At 42.4% G+C, this 24351-nt stretch overlaps 1 protein-coding gene across 1 annotated transcript in view; it reads right to left on the reverse strand.

Moving 5' to 3' along the window:
* Positions 1–13753, reverse strand: part of LOC133612720 (interleukin-17 receptor D) — a 44000-nt gene extending 30247 nt beyond the window's left edge. Inside the window, exon 1 of the mRNA XM_061970380.1 lies at positions 13624–13753. Coding sequence (XP_061826364.1) covers positions 13624–13719 — 96 coding nt within the window. The 5' untranslated portion in view covers positions 13720–13753. The remainder of the gene's footprint in view (positions 1–13623) is intronic.
* Positions 13754–24351: the final 10598 nt, after the last annotated feature.

Consider the following 24351-nt stretch of genomic DNA (forward strand, 5'->3'; position numbering starts at 1 on the left):
ATAGGAGAGTTTTAACTTGCACTTACAGATGTAACGACCAACAGTAATTACTGACAGTGGGTTTATGAAGTGTTCCTGAGTCCATGTGGTGATATCCTTTACACACTGATGTCGCTTGTTGATGCAGTACAGCCTGAGGGATCGAAAGTCACAGGCTTAGCTGCTTACGTGCAGTGATTTCTCCAGATTCTCTGAACCCTTTGATGATATTACGGACCGTAGATGTTGAAATCCCTAAATTCTTTGCAATAGCTGGTTGAGAAAGGTTTTTCTTAAACTGTTCAACAATTTGCTCACACATGTGTTGACAAAGTGGTGACCCTCGCCTCATCCTTGTTTGTGAATGACTGAGCATTTCATGGAATCTACTTTTATACCCAATCATGGCACCCACCTGTTCCCAATTTGTGTTTGATGAGCATTCCTCAACTTTATCAGTATTTATTGCCACCTTTCCCAACTACTTTGGCACGTGTTGCACCCATGAAATTCTAAAGTTAATGATTATTTGCACAAAAAAAAATGTTTATGAGTTTGAACATCAAATATGTTGTCTTTGTAGCATATTCAACTGAATATGGGTTGAAAATTATTTGCAAATCATTGTATTCCGTTTATATTTACATCTAACACAATTTCCCAACTCATATGGAAACGGGGTTTGTATACAAAAGCGACTTTTCTTACCTTCTGGTACCTGCTGATCTGTATTTGGGATCTGCATAAGTCCTGAAAATTTGCCTGCATCCGCCTTTGTAGTCCGTGGCGACACCATATTTGATAAGCTTCTTCTTTTTCTCTATCTTGTTATGGGACGTTCATCCTCTGAAGTTGCCATTTCTAATATAAAGTAGTGTAAAGTTCTTACTTATATCTGTCAGTAAACTCGCCATGAAAGCGCTAAAACATACCGGTGTAGTGAGTTTACATTATTCACCCAAGGAACTTTATTTATTAGAGAGTTCTGGTCGAACGTTTTTTTCCACGGGACACATTTCCGGCGTTGTTGTTGCACTAGTGAGCCACGGATGAGGCGATGCTGCTCCGTTATTGATTGAAGTAAAGTCTGAATGTCATTAAAACAGTTAGCGCCATCTTTTGACATTTCTTCCACTCCCGTCCTTGCACGCTACACCGCTACAACAAAAATGACGGGGAGAAGACGCCGCCAAAGGCCCACAAAACGGCGCACCTTGAAGCGATCTATACAACATTTTGACCAAAAAAACACCATTATATGTTATGTAGACCACAAGGAAGTGTCTTCAATTTAGAAAAAATAAATAAAATATGACCCCTGTAATGCGCCTTATAATCCGGTGCACCTTTTGGATGAAAATAGACCCGACTCGACCCGCTCATCGGCAGTGCGCCCTATGGTCCGGAAAATACGGTATACGAAGACTGAGCACTTTTTAAAAATGTAGAAGTGCAAGTCAACAAGGCAAAAGTATTCTGATTGAATACCGTGACATTTTCTTGTGTGTGTGTGCATAATTCACAGATAGTCAAGCTGTCAAGTCATCAGCTCATAGCAGCCGCGGGAGCGCCTTTGAAGAGTAACAAGTCACTGACACGAAGACGATAATTAAGCATATCGTCGCCACTCAGGCACATTTCAAACACGGAGGTGACCCGCCACTAGTTAGATAAGACATCCCTGTACGTATGCTCATACTTTCACAAAAACAGCTTTGCACAAAAAAAGGCTTTTCTGCACATCTTAAAAATAAAGCCAACTATTAAAAGCACTTTTAAGTTGTTTAAATACCAATTTCAGTCTGGGTTTGGTCAACACACTTCCAATACATTATTGTTGCACCTTAATTGCACAGATTACTGAATATGCAATAAAGCCAGTGGCTATTTTCTTATACATCAAACAGTAACTGTTAGAATAATTATGTATAAGTTATCACACAACTCTTATGCTGAAAGGCCGTTGCTAAAGTTATTATCAATTGTGCTGAAGTTGAACTTTTCTATCTGTACAAAGCAGTGACGTGTGGTGAGGTCGATGGCTGGTGAGGCACTGACTTCATCACAGTCAGATTTACAAACATATGAACCCTAAAGAGTATCTTATTCACCATTTGATTGGCAGCAGTTAACGGGTTATGTTTAAAAGCTCATACCAGCATTCTTCCCTGCTTGGCACTCAGCATCAAGTGTTGGAATTGGGGTTTAAATCACCAAAAATTATTCCCGGGCGCGGCGCCGCTGCTGCCCACTGCTCCCCTCACCTCCCAGGGGGTGATCAAGGGGATGGGTCAAATGCAGAGGACAAATTTTATTACACCTAGTGTGTGTGTGACAATCGTTGGTACTTTAACTTAACTTTAACTTTACACATACAAACTGTAGCACACAAAAAAGCACATTTAATAAAAAAAACGTTCTTATGGTCTTACCTTTACTTATAAATTAAGTCCATGGGCCGCAACTAAAGCCCTCACTTAAACTTTCCACGTGCAAGATTGAATCTATTTAAAAAAGTGTAACCGAGGGTTTATAAATGTCGCCTATACTGTATGAAACTACAAAATAACAAACACGGAGGCTCCAGTTTATACGAGGACCACTTTATTTACCTTCTTTCAAAAACCTCCGCAACGTGACATCACTTCCGCTCTTAGCGCCTTCAAAATAAGAGCTCAAGGCATATACTGTATAACAGCGCATAACAGGAACTTAACATCACAAAGAGGAAAGCCCATAAAAATAGGTTACAAAAGTTATTTAATAAGAATCCAACAAGTGCAAAAACAATAATGTTCGTGTTGGAGGAGTTGTGAATTAGATACACCTGCAGTCTGCAGGTGTATCTAATGTTGTGGCCCTGCAGTCATTCACAACTCCTCCAACACGAACATTATTGTTTTTGCACTTTTTGGCTTCTTATGAAATCATTTTTTAAAATAGATTCAATCTTGCACGTGGAAAGTTTAAGTGTGGGCTTTAGTTGATATAACAATTCTACGGCGGGAGTGCAGGAGGTGAGCCTCAGCCAGTGCGTCTTTTGCAGCCATTTTATGATCGCTCAGCACAAGAAATACGTTACACACATACAGTTGTTGACAAAATACACTGTACATTATATACCTCAGCTAACTAAACTATGGAAATGTATAATATAATTCATACAGCAATACAGTCTCACTGCACAGCAGGCCAGCAGTTAGCAGAGTCCGTCCATGTTGAGGCACTGAGTGACGTGCCTCAACTGGCTGTTGTTCACCGCACCGTCTCTTCTCAGTATTTAAACGGCAAATGTGAAAATTCAGCGATTTTGAATAAAAATCATCTAAAACTGGTGAAGTTAAATGGAAAATAACTTTATAGTATAATCACTGCATACATATAACAATTTAATTAAATTCTGAATAATCATGTATTGTGTCTACTGGGGCTGCTTGCGTGGGACTGTACCTTAGAGCGTAGGGGGAAACTGTAACTGAGTGTACAGCCCAATACGTCTCTCCTCATGAGCAAAATTCAACTCTGTCTCTGCGTGATTCCTCCTTCTTGTCTTGTGTAGTAGATAGTTTGGTGTTTGAACCTGACAGTAACTTGGTAAACCGTCAAAATACAATGTTATAAGACATGAAAGATTATGAATAAACTAAGCTTGACAGGTGTTTGTACACCTGAACAAAAAGCGAATAATCATTAAAAGTGTAGCGTTACTGTCTGAGGAATTATATTTTTAGAAAAAGAAGATGAGCAAGTTGCACGACGACAATTACATGACAACATTTACTGGCAGAAAAACAAACAGCTAATTAAATATAATTAAATAGACTGATGACATGTCGTCATCCAGAGGGGAGGAGCCATGCATCTTGGGTTGTTGTTTCATTCCAGCACATTATAGAAAATCACAGAAATGAACAAATATTTCCTCCATATGTGAGCAGAACAAGGAAATGATCAGATCAGATCTGATTGGACGGGAGGCAATGGCATGACATCATTGTTGTATCATCCGCCAATCTTCATGCAGATATAATGTCATTGTTAAGATGGTCAAAAGTAATGAGTCACGCAGCCTTCCAAAACAAATGTAGCAGATTATCAATGAGAAAACAAAAATGTTGTTGTCATTATAACATATTTTTGATGGACGTTGCAAGTCTCAAGTTTTGCGTGTCGTATGTGCTCATATGTGCTTATGCTGCTACTGAGCCCCTCTTTTACCCCCAATTGGAGCTTAGTTTGGGACATACTTGCCAACCCTCCCGAATTTTCCGGGAGACTCCCGAAATTCAGCGCCTCTCCCGAAAACCTCCCGGGACAAATATTCTCCCGAAAATCTCCCGATTTTCAGCCGGAGCTGGAGGCCACGCCCCCTCCAGCTCCATGCGGACCTGAGTGAGGACAGTCTTTTTTCACTACGGGGGACAACAGGGTGACAAGAACTAAATCATCCAGACTAGAGATACATTGTATTATTATGTTTATCTTACCTAAAAATAAATAGATATTTATTAATTTTAAAAAAAACAACTAAATACATTTTTACTATATTTTGCTAAAAACATCAAAATTAATTGTATTTTTATTTTTATTTTTTCTGACTCCTTATTACATCCAGCCATAGAATTTTACATTAAAATAAACATATTTGAAATAATAAATTTTAAATTATCATAATAATTCATTTAAAATGACCATATTTAATTATTAAAATAATTGCTTGTTTATCAACAACTTTAGTATTTTATTCATTACATTTTGAAGCTCTCAGAAGCCAAGTTATGTTATATTCCTCAATATTTATTTATGCAAGTTTGAAGTATCAATTATCCAAACACAGTTTTGTTTGCATATTTTCAGTATATATATATATATATATATATATATATATATACATATATATATATATATATATATATATATATATATATATATATGAAATACTTGACTTGGTGAATTCTAGCTGTCAATATACTCCTCCCCTCTTAACCACGCCCCCAACCACGCCCCGCCCCACCCCCGACCACGCCCCCACCCCCCCACCTCCCGAAATCGGAGGTCTCAAGGTTGGCAAGTATGGTTTGGGAGTTGCTTTTTTTTCTCCTCCTCCTGCCCCCATGTTTACCTTTCCTTCTGACCCCTTTATGGGACGCCGCTAGGTGGCAACCCATCAGTCGTTCCCAGGCCTGGGCAATTATTTTGCCTTGAGTGGCCAAATTTTGAGAAAAAAATGTGTCTGGGCGACGGTATATCCAGTGTTGGGACTAACGCGTTACGTAGTAACGCCGTTAGTTTCGGCGGTAACTAGTAATCTAACGCGTTATTTTTTATATTCAGTAACTCAGTTACCGTTACTACATGATGCGTTTCTGCGTTATTTTATGTTATTTTTCATGTAGTATCGGATAGAAACAGAAGATCTGAGTGTGTTTTATTGCAGCGCTGCGGTGGGAAAGAAAAGGCGTGCTTTGTGTGGGTGGGGGCGGGGGGTACTCCCATACCGCAGTTGAGGAGTGCAGGGGAGACGTTCCTCGAGGCCGGCGGTTTGTTGCAACTTTGTGACTTTATTGGACGCAGCCATCCACCAAGCTAGAGCACCTGCACGCACTCACTGTCGCCGCTCGCTCACCTCTCTCGCCCACTCACTCACTTCACTCACCTCACATGCTTTCATATCTTAAAGGGCCACACACACACACATACGCTACTCTCATAACAACTAACAAGACATCATGGCGAAGCCAGAAGTCGAGTTTCTTAACATGGAGACATTCTCAATACTTTTCGTTTGTCGAGCACAAAGAAAAAAACATTTTAGTTAAATGTAAGTTGTGTCTTGGGTCAAAGATCCTATCTACTTAAAGTTAAAGTGCCATTATGTTGCAGCTATTTAAAATAGTTTTGTCAATTTGTTCTGGCCTGAAATAAATTGGCCCTTTGAAACATATCTTTGTCTTTGTGTGTTGTATGTAGACCACATTGTTTGTGTGTTGTATGTAGACCACATTGTTTGTGTGTTGTATGTAGACCACATTGCTCAGCAGAGTTCAGTGATACAAATGCATGTCAAGTTGATCAACACATTGTATTATTCTCCAGTGCAATAACAGTACTGAAATGAAGGCTAAAAGGGCATTAATGGGAGCCTTAAAAAAAGGGGGGGAAAAAGAAGTAACTAAATAGTTACTTTTCACTCATTACTTTTTGGTGTAAGTAACTGAGTTAGTAACGGAGTTACTTTTGAAATAAAGTAACTCGTAACTGTTACTGGTTACTGGTTTTCAGTAACTAACCCAACACTGGGTATATCTGATTTTTAGGAACACGAAAACAAAACCTCACAATAATGTCTGATTGAATGCTCAAAACATTATGACAGACCGCCTTAAAAAACGGAAAGGAATTTAAAATTTTTTTTTACTGAATGAGACACCCAGAATGTACATGAAAATATAGTATGTGGGATTTACAATATTAACTATGAACGATAAAACACTGAATATTGACAACATATGAACGTCATACACTCCATCCACATATTTTACAATCAAGCGAAATGCAACACAAACAGTGAAATATGAACGCGAAGGGTAAAAACCAGAGACGTGCGGTGAGGTTGATGGCTGGTGAGGCACTGACTTCATCACAGTCAGATTTACAAACATATGAACCCTAAAGAGTATCTTATTCACCATTTGATTGGCAGCAGTTAACGGGTTATGTTTAAAAGCTCATACCAGCATCAAGGGTTGAAAGTGGGGGTTAAATCACCAAAAATGATTCCCGGGCGCGGCGCCGCTGCTGCCCACTGCTCCCCTCACCTCCCAGGGGGTGAACCAGGGGATGGGTCAAATGCAGAGGACACATTTCATTACACCTAGTGTGTGTGTGACAATCATTGCTACTTTAACTTAACTTTAACTTTACACATACAAACTGTAGCACACAAAAAAGCACATTTAATAAAAAATGTTATTATGGTCTTACCTTTACTTATAAATGAAGGCCATGCGCCGCTGTTGTGCTGGATTAATGCACCCCCTGACGGGAGTGTTTTATCAACTAAAGCCCTCACTTCAACTTTCCACGTGCAAGATTGAATCTATTTAAAAAAGTGTAACTGAGGGTTTATAAATGTCGCCTATACTGTATGAAACTACAAAATAACAAACACGGAGGCTCCAGTTTACATGAGGACCACTTTATTTACGTTCTTTCAAAAACCTCCGCTCCACTGTGTCATCACTTCCGCTCTTAGTGCCTTCAAAATAACAGCTCAAGGCATATACTGTACAACAGCGCATAACAGGAACTTAACATCACAAAGAGGAAAGCCCATGAAAATAGGTTACAAAAGTTATTTAATAAGAAGCCAAAAAGTGCAAAAACAATAATGTTCGTGTTGGAGGAGTTGTGAATTAGATACACCTGCAGTCTGCAGGTGTACCTAATGTTGTGGCCCTGCAGTCATTCACAACTCCTCCAACACGAACATTATTGTTTTTGCACTTTTTGGCTTCTTATGAAATAACTTTTTTAAATAGATTCAATCTTGCACGTGGAAAGTTTAAGTGTGGGCTTTAGTTGATATAACACTCCCGTCAGGGGGTGCATTCTACGGCGGGGGTGCAGGAGGCGGGATTACTGCGAGCCTCAGCCAGTGCGTCTTTTGCAGCCGTTTTATGATCGCTCAGCACAAGAAATACTTTACACACATACAGTTGTTGACTAAATACACTGTACATTATATACCTCAGCTAACTAAACTATGGAAATGTATAATATAATTCATATAGCAATACGGTCTCACTGCACAGCAGGCCAGCAGTTAGCCGAGTCAGCAATCCATGTTGAGGCACTGAGTGACGTGATTTTTAATAAAAATTCTTAATCATTTGAAGAGCATGCAAGCAGACATTGCTTTACTACAAGAGACTCACCTCTCCAAGTCCGATACCTCAAAACTGCATTCATGGCAATACCCACACACATACCTTGCTAGTTACAACTCCAAACAGAGAGGCGTCGCCGTTCTCATTAGTAGAAAGGTCAACTTTACATTCCATAACTCCATTACTGACATAGAGGGAAGATACATCATTCTTAATATTTCTGTCATACTTGCCAACCTTGAGACCTCCGATTTCGGGAGCTGGGGGGTGGGGGTGGCGGGGGGCGTGGTCGGGGTGGGACGGGGGCGTGGCGGGGTGGGAGGAGTATATTTACAGCTAGAATTCACCAAGTCAAGTATTTCATATATATATATATATATATAAACTTGAATTTCAGTGTTCATTTATTTACACATATACACACACATACCACTCATCTACTCATTGTTGAGTTAAGGGTTGAATTGTCCATCCTTGTTCTATTCTCTGTCACTATTTTTCAAACCATGCTGAACACCCTCTCTGATGATGTATTGCTGTGTGGCACGCACAAAAGTGCTTTCATCAAATGCACTAGATGGCAGTATTGTCCTGTTTAAGAGTGTCACAACATTGCTGTTTACGGCAGACGAACTGCTTTACGGTATACAAAAAAGTGACTGCTGTTGTTGTGTGTTGTTGCCGCGCTGGGAGGACGTTAATGAAACTGCCTAACAATAAACCCACATAAGAAACCAAGAACTCGCCCTCCATCATTCTATAGTTATAACGTGATTGGGCAGGTACGCTTTTTTATATTGTGGAGGACCTGAGTCCGCCTGAATTTCGGGAGATTTTTGGGAGAAAAATTTGTCCCGGGAGGTTTTCGGGAGAGGCGCTGAATTTCGGGAGTCTCCCGGAAAATCCGGGAGGGTTGGCAAGTATGATTTCTGTTGACGGGAGAAACTTATGTATCGCCAACATTTATGGTCCAAATGTTGATGACCCCTCCTTTTTTCACACTTTCTTCTCTTCACTTTCTCCTCACTCAAACCACTGCTTGATTCTAGGAGGGGACCTCAACTTAGTATTTAATCCATATATAGATCGGTCCACAGTGACTGGGAGTCACCGTGAGTCTCAGTCAGTGGTAATACTTAAAGGGGAACATTATCACCAGACCTATGTAAGCGTCAATATATACCTTGATGTTGCAGAAAAAAGACCATTTATTTTTTTAACCGATTTCCGAACTCTAAATGGGTGAATTTTGGCGAATTAAACGCCTTTCTATTATTCGCTCTCGGAGCGATGTTTGTGACGTCACATCGGGAAGCAATTCGCCATTTTCTCACTTTTGTCGGTGTGTTGTCGGAGGGTGTAACAACACGAACAGGGACGGATTCAAGTTGCACCAGTGGCCCAAAGATGCGAAAGTGGCAAGAAATTGGACGTTTGTTCCGCACACTTTACCGACGAAAGCTATGCTACGACAGAGATGGCAAGAATGTGTGGATATCCTGCGACACTCAAAGCAGATGCATTTCCAACGATAAAGTCAAAGAAATCTGCCGCCAGACCCCCATTGAATCTGCCGCAGTGTGTGAGCAATTCAGGGACAAAGGCCCTCGGTAGCACGGCAAGCAATGGCGGCAGTTTGTTCCCGCAGACGAGCGAGCTAAACCCCCTATCGACCCTAGCTTCCCTGGCCTGCTGACATCAACTCCAAAACTGGACAGATCAGCTTTCAGGAAAAGAGCGCGGATGAGGGTATGTCTACAGAATATATTAATTGATGAAAATTGGGCTGTCTGCACTCTCAAAGTGCATGTTGTTGCCAAATGTATTTCATATGCTGTAAACCTAGTTCATAGTTGTTAGTTTCCTTTAATGCCAAACAAACACATACCAATCGTTGGTTAGAAGGCGATAGCCGAATTCGTCCTCGCTTTCTCCCGTGTCGCTGGCTGTCGTGTCGTTTTCGTCGGTTTCGCTTGCATACGGTTCAAACCGATATGGCTCAATAGCTTCAGTTTCTTCTTCAATTTCGTTTTCGCTACCTGCCTCCACACTACAACCATCCGTTTCAATACATGCGTAATCTGTTGAATCACTTAAGCCGCTGAAATCCGAGTTTGAATCCGAGCTAATGTCGCTATATGTTTGTTTGTGTCGGCATCACAATGTGACGTCACAGGAAAATGGATGGGTGTATATAACGATGGTTAAAATCAGGCACTTTGAAGCTTTTTTTAGGGATATTGCGTAATGGGTAAAATTTTGAAAACAACTTCGAGAAATAAAATAAGCCACTGGGAACTGATTTTGAATGGTTTTAACCCTTCTGAAATTGTGATAATGTTCCCCTTTAAGCAATATATGAAGGATTATGGTCTTTGCGATGCCTGGCGTTCTTATCACCGCACTCTTAGGGAATACACTTATTTTTCCCCAGTTCACCACTCATTCTCTCGCATTGATTACTTTTTAACTAGTAGCTCAATTTTATCTGACACATCCATCCTATCATCATCAGTGACCATGCACCTGTCTCACTTTCCCTCAGCAACAAAACTATCACTGCACCTATAAAACAATGGAGACTTAATACATCATTACGAAAGGACCCAGACTTCCTAGACTATTTTGAGAAAGAATGGACAGATTTTTTAGATTTTAATGATCAACCAGAAATCACGGCGTGCGTTCTGTGGGAGACGGCAAAAGTAGTTATGCGAGGAAAAATTATTTCTTATTCATCATATCCATCCTTTCTTGCAGATTGTATTGTACCATATGTCTCGGCAAGAAACCTGCGTTCAAAGAACTCCGACTTATTAGTGATTCCCAGAGCCCATAAAAAGTCTGCGGGCTATAGACCGTTTTCCATTCGGGCTCCAATACTCTGGAATGTCCTCCCGGTAACAGTTAGAGATGCTACCTCAGTAGAAGCATTTAAGTCCCATCTTAAAACTCATTTGTATACTCTAGCCTTTAAATAGACCCCCCTTTTTTAGACCAGTTGATCTGCCGTTTCTTTTCTTTTCTCCTCTGCCTCCTCGCCGGGTTATTCCGGTTCCGGTGACCATGGATGAAGTGCTGGCTGTCCAGAGTCGGGACCCGGGGTGGACCGCTCGCCTGTGCATCGGTTGGGGACATCTCTGCGCTGCTGACCCGTATCCGCTCGGGATGGTCTCCTGCTAGCCCCACTATGGACTGGACTCTCACTACTATGTTAGATCCACTAAGGACTGTTCTTTCACAATATTATGTCACTCGACATTCATTGCTTTCGGTCACTTGACCACTTGAGGGGAGGTTACCCACATATGCGGTTTCTCAAAGTCATTCACATCGACGTCCCTTATGTGGACTCTGTACCAAGGATGTCGTTGTGGCTTGTACAGCCCTTTGAGACTTTTGTGATTTAGGGCTATATAAATAAACATTGATTGATTGATTGATACAAGAAAAAAAAGGAACGTTTACTAGAGCTTGAAAATGAAATAACAATAATAGAAATTGCCATCCCAGGACTCAATGACTAGAGACCCGTCACCCTGCCGTTTGTGGTCATGAAGTCCTTTGAGAGACTGGCGTTAAGCCACCCTTAGGTCATCACAGGGCAAACAGGTAGGTGGACGATGCAGTCAACTGAACCACATCCTGTATCACCTTGACTCCCCAGGGACCTAGGCCAGGATCCTGTTTGTGGACTTCAACTCTGCATTTAACACTATTATCCCATGCACCTTGTGGGTGCATGGGAGTTTGCCCAACCAGTCTACATGTGCTTTGTGGACTTGGAGAAGGCATTCGACCGTGTCCCTCGGGAAGTCCTGTGGGGAGTGCTCAGAGAGTATGGGGTATCGGACTGTCTGATTTTGGCGGTCCGCTCCCTGTATGATCAGTGTCAGAGCTTGGTCCGCATTGCCGGCAGTAAGTCGGACATGTTTCCAGTGAGGGTTGGACTCCGCCAAGGCTGCCCTTTGTCACCGATTCTGTTCATAACTTTTATGGACAGAATTTCTAGGCGCAGTCAAGGCATTGAGGGGATCTGGTTTGGTGGCTGCAGGATTAGGTCTCTGCTTTTTGCAGATGATGTGGTCCTGATGGCTTCATCTGGCCAGGATCTTCAGCTCTCGCTGGATCGGTTCGCAGCCGAGTGTGAAGCGACTGGGATGAGAATCAGCACCTCCAAGTCCGAGTCCATGGTTCTTGCCTGGAAAAGGGTGGAATGCCATCTTCGGGTTGGGGAGGAGACCCTGCCCCAAGCGGAGGAGTTCAAGTACCTCGGAGTCTTGTTCACGAGTGAGGGAAGAGTGGATCGTGAGATCGACAGGCGGATCGGTGCGGCGTCTTCAGTAATGCGGACGCTGTATCGATCCGTTGTGGTGAAGAAGGAGCTGAGCCGGAAGGCAAAGCTCTCAATTTACCGGTCGATCTACGTTCCCATCCTCACCTATGGTCATGAGCTTTGGGTTATGACCGAAAGGACAAGATCACGGGTACAAGCGTCCGAAATGAGTTTCCTCCGCCGGGTGGCGGGGCTCTCCCTTAGAGATAGGGTGAGAAGCTCTGTCATCCGGGGGGGAGCTCAAAGTAAAGCCGCTGCTCCTCCACATCGAGAGGAGCCAGATGAGGTGGTTCGGGCATCTGGTCAGGATGCCACCCGATCGCCTCCCTCAGGAGGTGTTTAAGGCACGTCCGACCGGTAGGAGGCCACGGGGAAGACCCAGGACACGTTGGGAAGACTATGTCTCCCGGCTGGCCTGGGAACGCCTCGGGATCCCCCGGGAGGAGCTGGACGAAGTGGCTGGGGAGAGGGAAGTCTGGGCTTCCCTGCTTAGGCTGCTGCCCCCGCGACCCGACCTCGGATAAGCGGAAGAAGATGGATGGATGGATGGATGGATGGATCCTGGATATCCTGCACAGCAAACTCAGCTAGCTCACAGTGCCGACTTCCAACTTCCTGACTGACAGGAGGTAGCAGGTAAGGCTGGGTAGCATCACATCCAGCACCAGGACACAGGTGCCCCCCTGTGGTGTCTTCACTCCCCACTGCTTTTCTCTCTCTACAGCAATGACCGCACCTCAGAGGATCCTTCTGCAAAACTCTTGAAGTTTGCAGGCTACACTACCGCCATCAGTCTCATGCTGAACGGCAACACGCCTGCCTACAGAAGGGAGGTGGAACAGCTGGCTCTCTGGTGCTGTAAGAACCATATGGAGCTGTGAACTCTATCAAGTTCCTGGGATCCACAACCTCACCGGACCTATACACACAATCAGGTAAAAGGCACAGCAGAGGATGTACTTCCAGAAGTTTAACCAGACCCAGGAGCGGCTGATCATGTTTCTACAGCACACCTCCATCACTGTCTGGTTTGACAGACTGCAACGGACAATTAGGATCATTGTGTCAACCTTCCCCCCCATCCAGGACTTATATCTGACCATGGTCAGGAAACAGGCAGGTAGCATCACTGCAGAGCTCTGACACCCTGGTCACAAACCGTTCAAAGTCCTTCCCTCCAGCGGGCTTTTACAAATCACTGTACAGCAAAACAACCTGTCTCGAGAACTGTAGCAGTTTCATGTCTTCCCCCAGGCTATCAATCTGATTTACGCCGTGAACTAACTCTGAATCTAATCCGTCACTTTAAATGTACTAACTCATGTTCACATCGTCATCTCTTTGCCTTTTCTCAATTCACCACCGGACTATTATTTATTCATGAATGGAAGACCTGCACAAATAAGTGTGGGACCTTACCTGGCGAAGGCACGTGAGCGAACAGTTCTGAGGATTGGACGATTGGAGATCGGCCACCATCAGGAGGTGACACAACACCAAGGCTCCAATCCACATTTTTGTCACGACCGACTCCACGAGTCAAAACACACCACGCCACTGAGTAGAGAAACAGCGAGCAGGCTAAGGTGTCAGAGTTGTGATTGCGACAGGAGGCGTGATGTCAGGAAATATCTTGCCGGGGGGGGCGTGGTGTCTTTAGCAGGCGAGGCTGGCGTGATCAGCGTCTCTAACGTGACTGCTGCACATTAAAGACTACATCCTTCCAAAACTGTAATTAATGAACACAAGAAGGAGTCCAAGAACACCTAATTGTCATTACAGGATACATTTATTAAAAGAGCCATATGTAAAAATTGAATGTCAAGTCATCATTAAATGGCCCTGATACTGAATGTCAAAAGGCATTAATAAATCATGTTCTGACCGTCCAGAGTCGGGACCCGGGGTGGACCGCTCGCCTGTGCATGGGTTGGGGACATCTCTGCGCTGCTGACCCGTCTCCGCTCGGACTCTCACTATTGTTTTAGATCCACTATGGACTGGACTCATTATGTTGGATCCACTATGGACTGGACTCTCACACTATTATGTTAGATCCACTATGGACTGGACTCTCACAATATTATGTTAGATCCACTGTGGACCGGACTCTCACACTATTATGTTAGATCCACTACGGACTGGACTCTCACACTATTATGTTAGATCCACTATGGACTGGACTCTCACAATATTATGTTAGATCCACTGTGGACCGGACTCTCACACTATTATGTTAGATCCACTATGGACTGGACTCTCACTATTATGTTAGATCCACTGTGGACCGGACTCTCACACTATTATGTTAGATCCACTATGGACTGGACTCTCACAATATTATGTTAGATCCACTGTGGACCGGACTCTCACACTATTATGTTAGATCCACTATGGACTGGACTCTCACTATTATGTTAGATCCACTGTGGACCGGACTCTCACACTATTATGTTAGATCCACTATGGACTGGACTCTCACACTATTATGTTAGATCCACTACGGACTGGACTCTCACACTATTATGTTAGATCCACTATGGACTGGACTCTCACAATATTATGTTAGATCCACTGTGGACCGGACTCTCACACTATTATGTTAGATCCACTATGGACTGGACTCTCACAATATTATGTTAGATCCACTGTGGACCGGACTCTCACACTATTATGTTAGATCCACTATGGACTGGACTCTCACTATTATGTTAGATCCACTACGGACTGGACTCTCACACTATTATGTTAGATCCACTATGGACTGGACTCTCACAATATTATGTTAGATCCACTGTGGACCGGACTCTCACACTATTATGTTAGATCCACAATGGACTGGACTCTCACACAATTATGTTAGATCCACTATGGACTGGACTCTCACACTATTATGTTAGATCCACTATGGACTGGACTCTCACACTATTATGTTAGATCCACTATGGACTGGACTCTCACTATTATGTTAGATCCACTATGGACTGGACTCTCACTATTATGTTAGATCCACTATGGACTGGACTCTCACACTATTATGTTAGATCTACTATAGACTGGACTCTCACTATTATGTTAGATCCACTATGGACTGGACTCTCACTATTATGTTAGATCCACTATGGACTGGACTCTCACTATTATGTTAGATCCACTATAGACTGGACTCTCACACTATTATGTTAGATCCACTATGGACTGGACTCTCACACTATTATGTTAGATCCACTGTGGACCGGACTCTCACACTATTATGTTAGATCCACTATGGACTGGACTCTCACTATTATGTTAGATCCACTATGGACTGGACTCTCACAATATTATGTTAGATCCACTATGGACTGGACTCTCACACTATTATGTTAGATCCACTATGGACTGGACTCTCACTATTATGTTAGATCCACTATGGACTGGACTCTCACTATTATGTTAGATCCACTATGAACTGGACTCTCACTATTATGTTAGATCCACTATGGACTGGACTCTCACTATTATGTTAGATCCACTATGGACTGGACTCTCACTTTTATGTTAGATCCACTATCAATCAATCAATCAATGTTTATTTATATAGCCCTAAATCACAAGTGTCTCAAAGGGCTGCACAAGCCACAACGACATCCTCGGTACAGAGCCCACATAAGGGCAAGGAAAAACTCACCCCAGTGGGACGTCGATGTGAATGACTATGAGAAACCTTGGAGAGGACCGCATATGTGGGTAACCCCCCCCTCTAGGGGAGACCGAATGCAATGGATGTCGAGTGGGTCTGACATAATATTGTGAGAGTCCAGTCCATAGTGGATCCAACATAATAGTAAGAGTCCAGTCCATAGTGGGGCCAGCAGGACACCATCCCGAGCGTACTGGACTCTCACTATTACGTTAGATCCACTATGGACTGGACTCTCACTATTATGTTAGATCCACTATGGACTGGACTCTCACTATTATGTTAGATCTACTATGGACTAGACTCTCACACTATTATGTTAGATCCACTATGGACTGGACTCTCACACTATTATGTTAGATCCACTATGGACTGAACTCTCACACTATTATGTTAGATCCACTATGGACTGGACTCTCACACTATTATGTTAGATCCACTATGGACTGGACTCTCACTATTATGTTAGATCCACTGTGGACTGGACTCTCACACTATTATGTTAGATCCACTATGGACTGGACTCTCAGACTATTATGTTAGATCCACTATGGACTGGACTCTCACTATTATGTTGGATCCACTATGGACTGGACTCTCACTATTATATTGGATCCACTATGGACTGGACTCTCACTATTATGTTAGATCCACTATGGACTGGACTCTTACTATTATGTTAGATCCACTATAGACTGGACTCTCACTATTATGGTAGATCCACTATGGACTGGACTCTCACTATTATGTTAGATCCACTATGGACTGGACTCTCACTATTATGTTATATCCACTATGGACTGGACTCTCAGACTATTATGTTAGATCCACTATGGACTGGACTCTCACTATTATGTTAGATCCACTATGGACTGGACTCTCACTATTATGTTAGATCCACTATGGACTGGACTCTCACTATTATGTTAGATCCACTATGGACTGGACTCTCACTATTATGTTAGATCCACTATGGACTGGACTCTCACTATTATGTTGGATGCACTATGGACTGGACTTTCACTATTATGTTAGCTCCACTATGGACTGGACTCTCACTATATTATGCTAGATCCACTATAGACTGGACTCTCACACTATTATGTTAGATCCACTATGGACTGGACTCTCACTATTATGTTAGATCCACTATGGACTGGACTCTCACACTATTATGTTAGATCCACTATGGACTGGACTCTCACTATTATGTTAGATCCACTATGGACTGGACTCTCACTACTATGTTAGATCCACTATGGACTGGACTCTCACTATTATGTTGGATCCACTATGGACTGGACTCTCACTATTATGTTAGATCCACTATGGACTGGACTCTCACTATTATGTTGGATCCACTATGGACTGGACTCTCACTATTATGTTAGCTCCCCTATGGACTGGACTCTCACACTATTATGTTAGATCCACTATGGACTGGACTCTCACTATATTATGCTAGATCCACTATAGACTGGACTCTCACACTAGTATGTTAGATCCACTATGGACTGGACTCTCACTATTATGTTAGATCCACTATGGACTGGACTCTCACACTATTATGTTAGATCCACTATGGACTGGACTCTCACTATTATGTTAGATCCACTATGGACTGGACTCTCACTATTATGTTAGATCCACTATGGACTGGACTCTCACTATTATGTTAGATCCACTATGGACTGGACTCTCACTATTATGTTAGATCCACTATGGACTGGACTCTCACTATTATGTTGGATCCACTATGGACTGGACTCTCACTATTATGTTAGATCCACTATGGACTGGACTCTCACACTATTATGTTAGATCCACTATGGACTGGACTCTCACAATATTATGTTAGATCCACTATGGACTGGACTCTCACTATTATGTTGGATCCACTATGGACTGGACTCTCACTATTATGTTAGATCCACTATGGACTGGACTCTCACTATTATGTTAGATCCACTATAGACTGGACTCTCACTATTATGGTAGATCCACTATGGACTGGACTCTCACTATTATGTTAGATCCACTATGGACTGGACTCTCACTATTATGTTATATCCACTATGGACTGGACTCTCAGACTATTATGTTAGATCCACTATGGACTGGACTCTCACTATTATGTTAGATCCACTATGGACTGGACTCTCACTATTATGTTGGATCCACTATGGACTGGACTCTCACACTATTATGTTAGATCCACTATGGACTGGACTCTCACTATTATGTTAGATCCACTATGGTCTGGACTCTCACACTATTATGTTAGATCTACTATGGACTGGACTTTCACAATATCATGCTAGATCCACTCGACGTCCATTGCACCGGTCGCCCCACTGGGTTGTGAGTTTTTCCTTGCCCTGATATGGAATCTGAACCGAGGATGTCGTTGTGGCTTGTGCAGCCCTTTGAGACACTTGTGATTTAGGGATATATATATAAACATTGATTGACTGATAACTGTGAGAGTCCAGTCCATAGTGGATCTAACATAATAGTGAGAGTCCAGTCCATAGTGGATCTAACATAATTGTGTGAGAGTCCAGTCCATAGTGGATCTAACATAATAGTGTGAGAGTCCGGTCCATAGTGGATCTAACATAATAGTGTGAGAGTCCAGTCTATAGTGGATCTAACATAATAGTGAGAGTCCAGTCCATAGTGGATCTAACATAATAGTGTGAGAGTCCAGTCCATAGTGGATCTAACATAATAGTGCGAGTCCAGTCCATAGTGGATCTAACATAATAGTGAGAGTCCAGTCCATAGTGGATCCAACATAATAGTGAGAGCCCAGTCCATAGTGGATCTAACATAATAGTGAGAGTCCAGTCCATAGTGGATCTAACATAATAGTGTGAGAGTCCAGTCCATAGTGGATCTAACATAATAGTGAGAGTCCAGTCCATAGTGGATCTAACATAATAGTGAGAGTCCAGTCCATAGTGGATCTAACATAGTAGTGAGAGTCCAGTCCATAGTGGATCTAACATAATAGTGAGAGTCCAGTCCATAGTGGATCTAACATAATAGTGTGAGAGTCCAGTCCATAGTGGATATAACATAATAGTGAGAGTCCAGTCCATAGTGGATCTAACATAATAGTGTGAGAGTCCAGTCTATAGTGGAGCTAGCATAATATAGTGAGAGTCCAGTCCATAGTGGATCTAACATAATAGTGTGAGAGTCCAGTCCATAGTGGAGCTAACATAATAGTGAGAGTCCAGTCCATAGTGGATCCAACATAATAGTGAGAGTCCAGTCCATAGTGGATCTAACATAATAGTGAGAGTCCAGTCCATAGTGGATCTAACATAATAGTGAGAGTCCAGTCCATAGTGGGGCCAGCAGGGAGACCATCCCGAGCGGAGACAGGTCAGCAGCACAGAGATGTCCCCAACCGATGCACAGGCGAGCGGTCCACCTCAGGTCCCAACTCTGGACAGCCAGCACTTCATCCATGGTCACCGGACCTGTGCACCCCCCCTCCCCCCTCCACAAGGGAGAGGGGGGCAGAGCGGAAAAGAAAAGAAACAGCAGATCAACTGATTTGTTATTGACAAAACGCTTGTCTATTCAGTTATTATAGTCCCAGCACCTCAACTCCTAGTAAGAAGCATTGGAAGTTTGAAGTTCTTTGGAATAGCCCAGTCAATCAAGCCGGATTCGGCCGTGTATCTGGCAACCTCAGTCAGGGAGAGACGGGTATGGGACCACAGAATTTCAGTACCATTTCTGGCTCTTTTAACCGTCATTCAACCACAAGCATTTAAGTTAGCATTTTGACCAACTTAAGAAGTTCCAAGGAAATATGTTACAATACAGAAGACGTTTGATGCAATTTAGACCAGATCTGGAAAAAAAACAAAAAAAGAACAGGGTTAAGTTGCTAGAAAACCATAGAAGGAAGATTGAAAACAAAACAAAAGTCAGACATGTGGATGGACCGGTGTTGCCGAGTGGGCGGGGTGCGTGCCAGAACAAGAAGACAGTTAAAAAGAAGACAAACGACAAGAAAAGACTGAGCTGCCTCTGCCAACTCATTACATTTTACCCTTTGCTTCAACAAGGTGGAACGTCTGAATGTCCCTCAGGTGGCACAATTTGGAAATCAACCATTTTTAGCAAATATATGTCGCACATCACCTTTACTTGCATGACATCATGCCGGTTGTTTTGTTTAAAAAAAAGTGTATCTTAATAAATATACCATATTTTTTGGACTATAAGTCGCAGTTTTTTTCGTAGTTTGGGGGTGCGACTTATACTCAGGAGCGACTTATGTGTGAAATTATTAACACATTAGCGTAAAATATCAAATAATATTATTTATCTCATTCACGTAAGAGACTAGACCAGCACAAATACCCAGAATCCCATGCAGCACTAACTCTTCCGGGATACATTATACACCCCCGCTACCACCAAACCCCGCCCCCTCAGCCCTGCTCCCCCACATATCAACCCTCCACCCCCATCCGTGCGTCGGTTGAGGTGGGCGGGGTTTGGTGGTAGCGGGGGTGTATAATGTAGCCCGGAAGAGTTAGGGCTGCATGGGATTCTGGGTATTTGTTCTGTTGTGTTTATGTTGTGTTACGGTGCGGATGTTCTCCCGAAATGTGTTTGTCATTCTTGTTTCCTCGAAAAATCGGGAGGGTTGGCAAGTATTACGCTGTCAAGTGCAATTCATATAAAACTCGCGGGCCGCACTAACATAAAATGTTCATATTAAGGTGCGGGCTGCGTGTCTGAGACCCCTGGTTTATACATAGCACAAAGCAAAATAAAAACTTTGTATGCAGTGTTATTTCATTTTAAATTTCAAAAGAGTTTTGTGGCTCCCATTGTTTTCTTTAATTTGTAAAACTGGTCAAAATGGCTCTTTGACTGGTAAAGGTTGCCGACCCCTGGACTAGACGTATAAGATTTCATGGGATTTAGCGATTAGGAGTGACAGATTGTTTGGTAAACGTATAGCATGTCCTACATGTCAGTGTTTTTCAACCTTTTTTGAGCCGTGGCACATTTTTTTTCATTGAAAAAATCCAAAGGCACACCACCAGCAGAAATCATTAAAATAGGAAACTCGATATTGCCAATAAAAAGTCGTCGGATAGGACTTTAAACCATAACTAAGCATCTCAAAGTAGGTGTACTGTCACCACCTGTCACATCACGCAATGACTTATTTTGAGTTTTTTTTTTTACTGTTTTTCGTGTTTTAGTTCTTGTCTTGCTCTCCTATTTTGTTGGTTTTTCCCGTTTTGTTAGTATTTTCCTGCAGTTTCATGTCTTCCTTTAAGCGCTATTCCCCACACCATTCAACTGAATATGGGTTGAAAAGGATTTGCAAATCATTGTATTCCGTTTGTATTTACATCTAACACAATTTCCCAACTCATATGGAAACGGGGTTTGTATATATAAACATATATATAAACCAGTGACGTGCGGTGAGGTTGATGGCTGGTGAGGCACTGACTTCATCACAGTCAGATTTACAAACAAATGAACCCTAAAGAGTATCTTATTCACCATTTGATTGGCAGCAGTTAACGGGTTATGTTTAAAAGCTCATACCAGCATTCTTCCCTGCTTGGCACTCAGCATCAAGGCTTGGAATTGGGGGTTAAATCACCAAAAATTATTCCCGGGCACGGCACCGCTGCTGCCCACTGCTCCCCTCACCTCCCAGGGGGTGATCAAGGGGATGGGTCAAATGCAGAGGACAAATTTCATTACACCTAGTGTGTGTGTGACAATCATTGGTACTTTAACTTAACTTTAACTTTACACATACAAACTGTAGCACACAAAAAAGCACATTTAATAAAAAAAAACGTTATTATGGTCTTACCTTTACTTATAAATAAAGTCCATTCGCCGCTGTTGTGCTGGATTAATGCACCCCCTGACGGGAGTGTTACATCAACTAAAGCCCTCACTTAAACTTTCCACGTGCAAGATTGAATCTATTTAAAAAAGTGTAACCGAGGGTTTATAAATGTCGCCTATACTGTATGAAACTACAAAATAACAAACACGGAGGCTCCAGTTTACACGAGGACCACTTTATTTACCTTCTTTCAAAAACCTCCGCTCCACTACAACATGTCATCACTTCCGCTCTTGGCGCCTTCAAAATAAGAGCTCAAGGCATATACTGTATAACAGCGCATAACAGGAACTTAACATCACAAATAGGAAAGCCCATAAAAATAGGTTACAAAAGTTATTTAATAAGAAGCCAAAAAGTGCAAAAACAATAATGTTCGTGTTGGAGGAGTTGTGAATTAGGTACACCTGCAGTCTGCAGGTGTACCTAATGTTGTGGCCCTGCAGTCATTCACAACTGCTCCAACACGAACATTATTGTTTTTGCACTTTTTGGCTTCTTATGAAATAACTTTTTTAAATAGATTCAATCTTGCACGTGGAAAGTTTAAGTGTGGGCTTTAGTTGATATAACAATTCTACGGCGGGGGTGCAGGAGGCGGGATTACTGGAGCCTCAGCCAGTGCGTCTTTTGCAGCCGTTTTATGATCGCTCAGCACAAGAAATACGTTACACACATACAGTTGTTGACAAAATACACTGTACATTATACACCTCAGCTAACTAAACTATGGAAATGTATAATATAATTCATATAGCAATACGGTCTCACTGCACAGCAGGCCAGCAGTTAGCCGAGTCCGTCCATGTTGAGGCACTGAGTGACGTGCCTCGACTGGCTGCTGTTCACCGCACCGTCTCTTCTCAGTATTTGAACGGCAAATGTGAAAATTCAGCGATTTTGAATAAAAATAATCTAAAACTGGTGAAGTTAAATGGAAAATAACGGTATAGTATAATCACTGGATACATATAACAATTTAAAAAAAATTTTTCTTTCCATGATGGCAGGTGAGGCCCCGCCTCACCTGCCTCTAGTGACTGCACGTCACTGATATAAACGTATATAAAAGAGCGTAGTCGTCCTCGCCACATGGCACTTCAAAATTTCCACTTTACTGTATTTTTTTTGTTTCTGAGTTAACAGGAGGGTTCGCTGTTAACATTCGGAAAAATTGAAATAACAGTCTATGCACTTAATTTATGACTCCTGCCTCACCAATAACGTCACACCTTTGACGTGAGCGATTTGAAAAGGCAGCAGCTAGAGGTGGTGGGACGACTCGATGGGACGCCAATAAGACTGTTAGCAGCTGTCAGGTTCAAACACTGATGACATCTATTAAACAGACAAGAAGCAAGGAATCATGCAGAGACAGAGTTCAATTTGGCTCAATGAGGAGAGACGTTTTTGGGCTGTACTCTAGTTACAGATCCAAGCTACGCTCTAAAATCCGGCCCACGTGCTCCTCTATTTATTTGGGATATGATATCACCCGGCGACTTGTCCAGGGTGTACACCGCCTTCCGCCCGATTGTAGCTGAGATAGGCTCCAGCGCCCCCCGCGACCCCAAAGGGAATAAGCGGTGGAAAATAGATGGATGGATGGATATCGCCCTGTCTCTGCTTTGTCTGCGTCACGGTACTCGATGTCTGGCCTTGGCAGTCAGCAGGCCGAGTCCGGACACAAACACTGATACGAGACGACTTGCAATCTTTTGGATTGGCCAGCTGTCCCTTTGCACAGATAGAAAAGTACAACTTCAGCACAATTGATAATAACTATAGCAACGGCCCTTAAGCATAAGAGTTGTGTGATAATATATACATAATTATTCTCACACTGGGCAACACTTTCATTTTTTCCATTTTTATTCTCAATTCATTCACACAATATCAAATACAAATAGTTGATTCAACATTTAAAAAGGAGCAGAAGAAGTTTAAACGTATATCTAACACCTATTCACACAAACACAACATTCGCTGTTCAAGTCAAAGAATAAATACTGCGATTTCAAAACATACACCTAAGGGTTGATCCCCCAGTCATGTCCGTTGTGTCCTTGAGCAACACACTTCACCTTTTATTTACATCAAGTGATGGAAAGTCCATTAGACTTGTTCTTGGCTCCAACTCCATTAGGAGTGTGAGTGGGTGCAAGGCGCCGACTAGTGGTGAGTATAGGGAAAGACAAGGTGAAGTTACATAGTCAAGTCTTTTTTTACAATCGGACCGTTGCACAAACACACAACTTTTAAACGGCAGGTGTCGCAAAAGTCACATGTAAGAAGGATTCTTTGCGCACACACGAGTCTTAGACAAATTGATCAGCAACATTATTTTATAATCACAGTTTTGCACAATAAATATATTTGAACAGTTTCCTTCTATGACCTACGGAGCCCCTAAAACAGGGGTGTCAAACTCAAATACAGAGTGGGCCAAAATTTAAAACTGAACAAAGGTTGAACAAATTAACCTTTTAATAGGGACCCAAACAAGTTTTGCATTAAATATTGAACAAGCAAGGCTTATATAACTTTATAG

Source organism: Nerophis lumbriciformis, linkage group LG01 (genome assembly GCF_033978685.3).
Source record: "Nerophis lumbriciformis linkage group LG01, RoL_Nlum_v2.1, whole genome shotgun sequence".
Lineage (NCBI taxonomy): Eukaryota > Metazoa > Chordata > Actinopteri > Syngnathiformes > Syngnathidae > Nerophis > Nerophis lumbriciformis.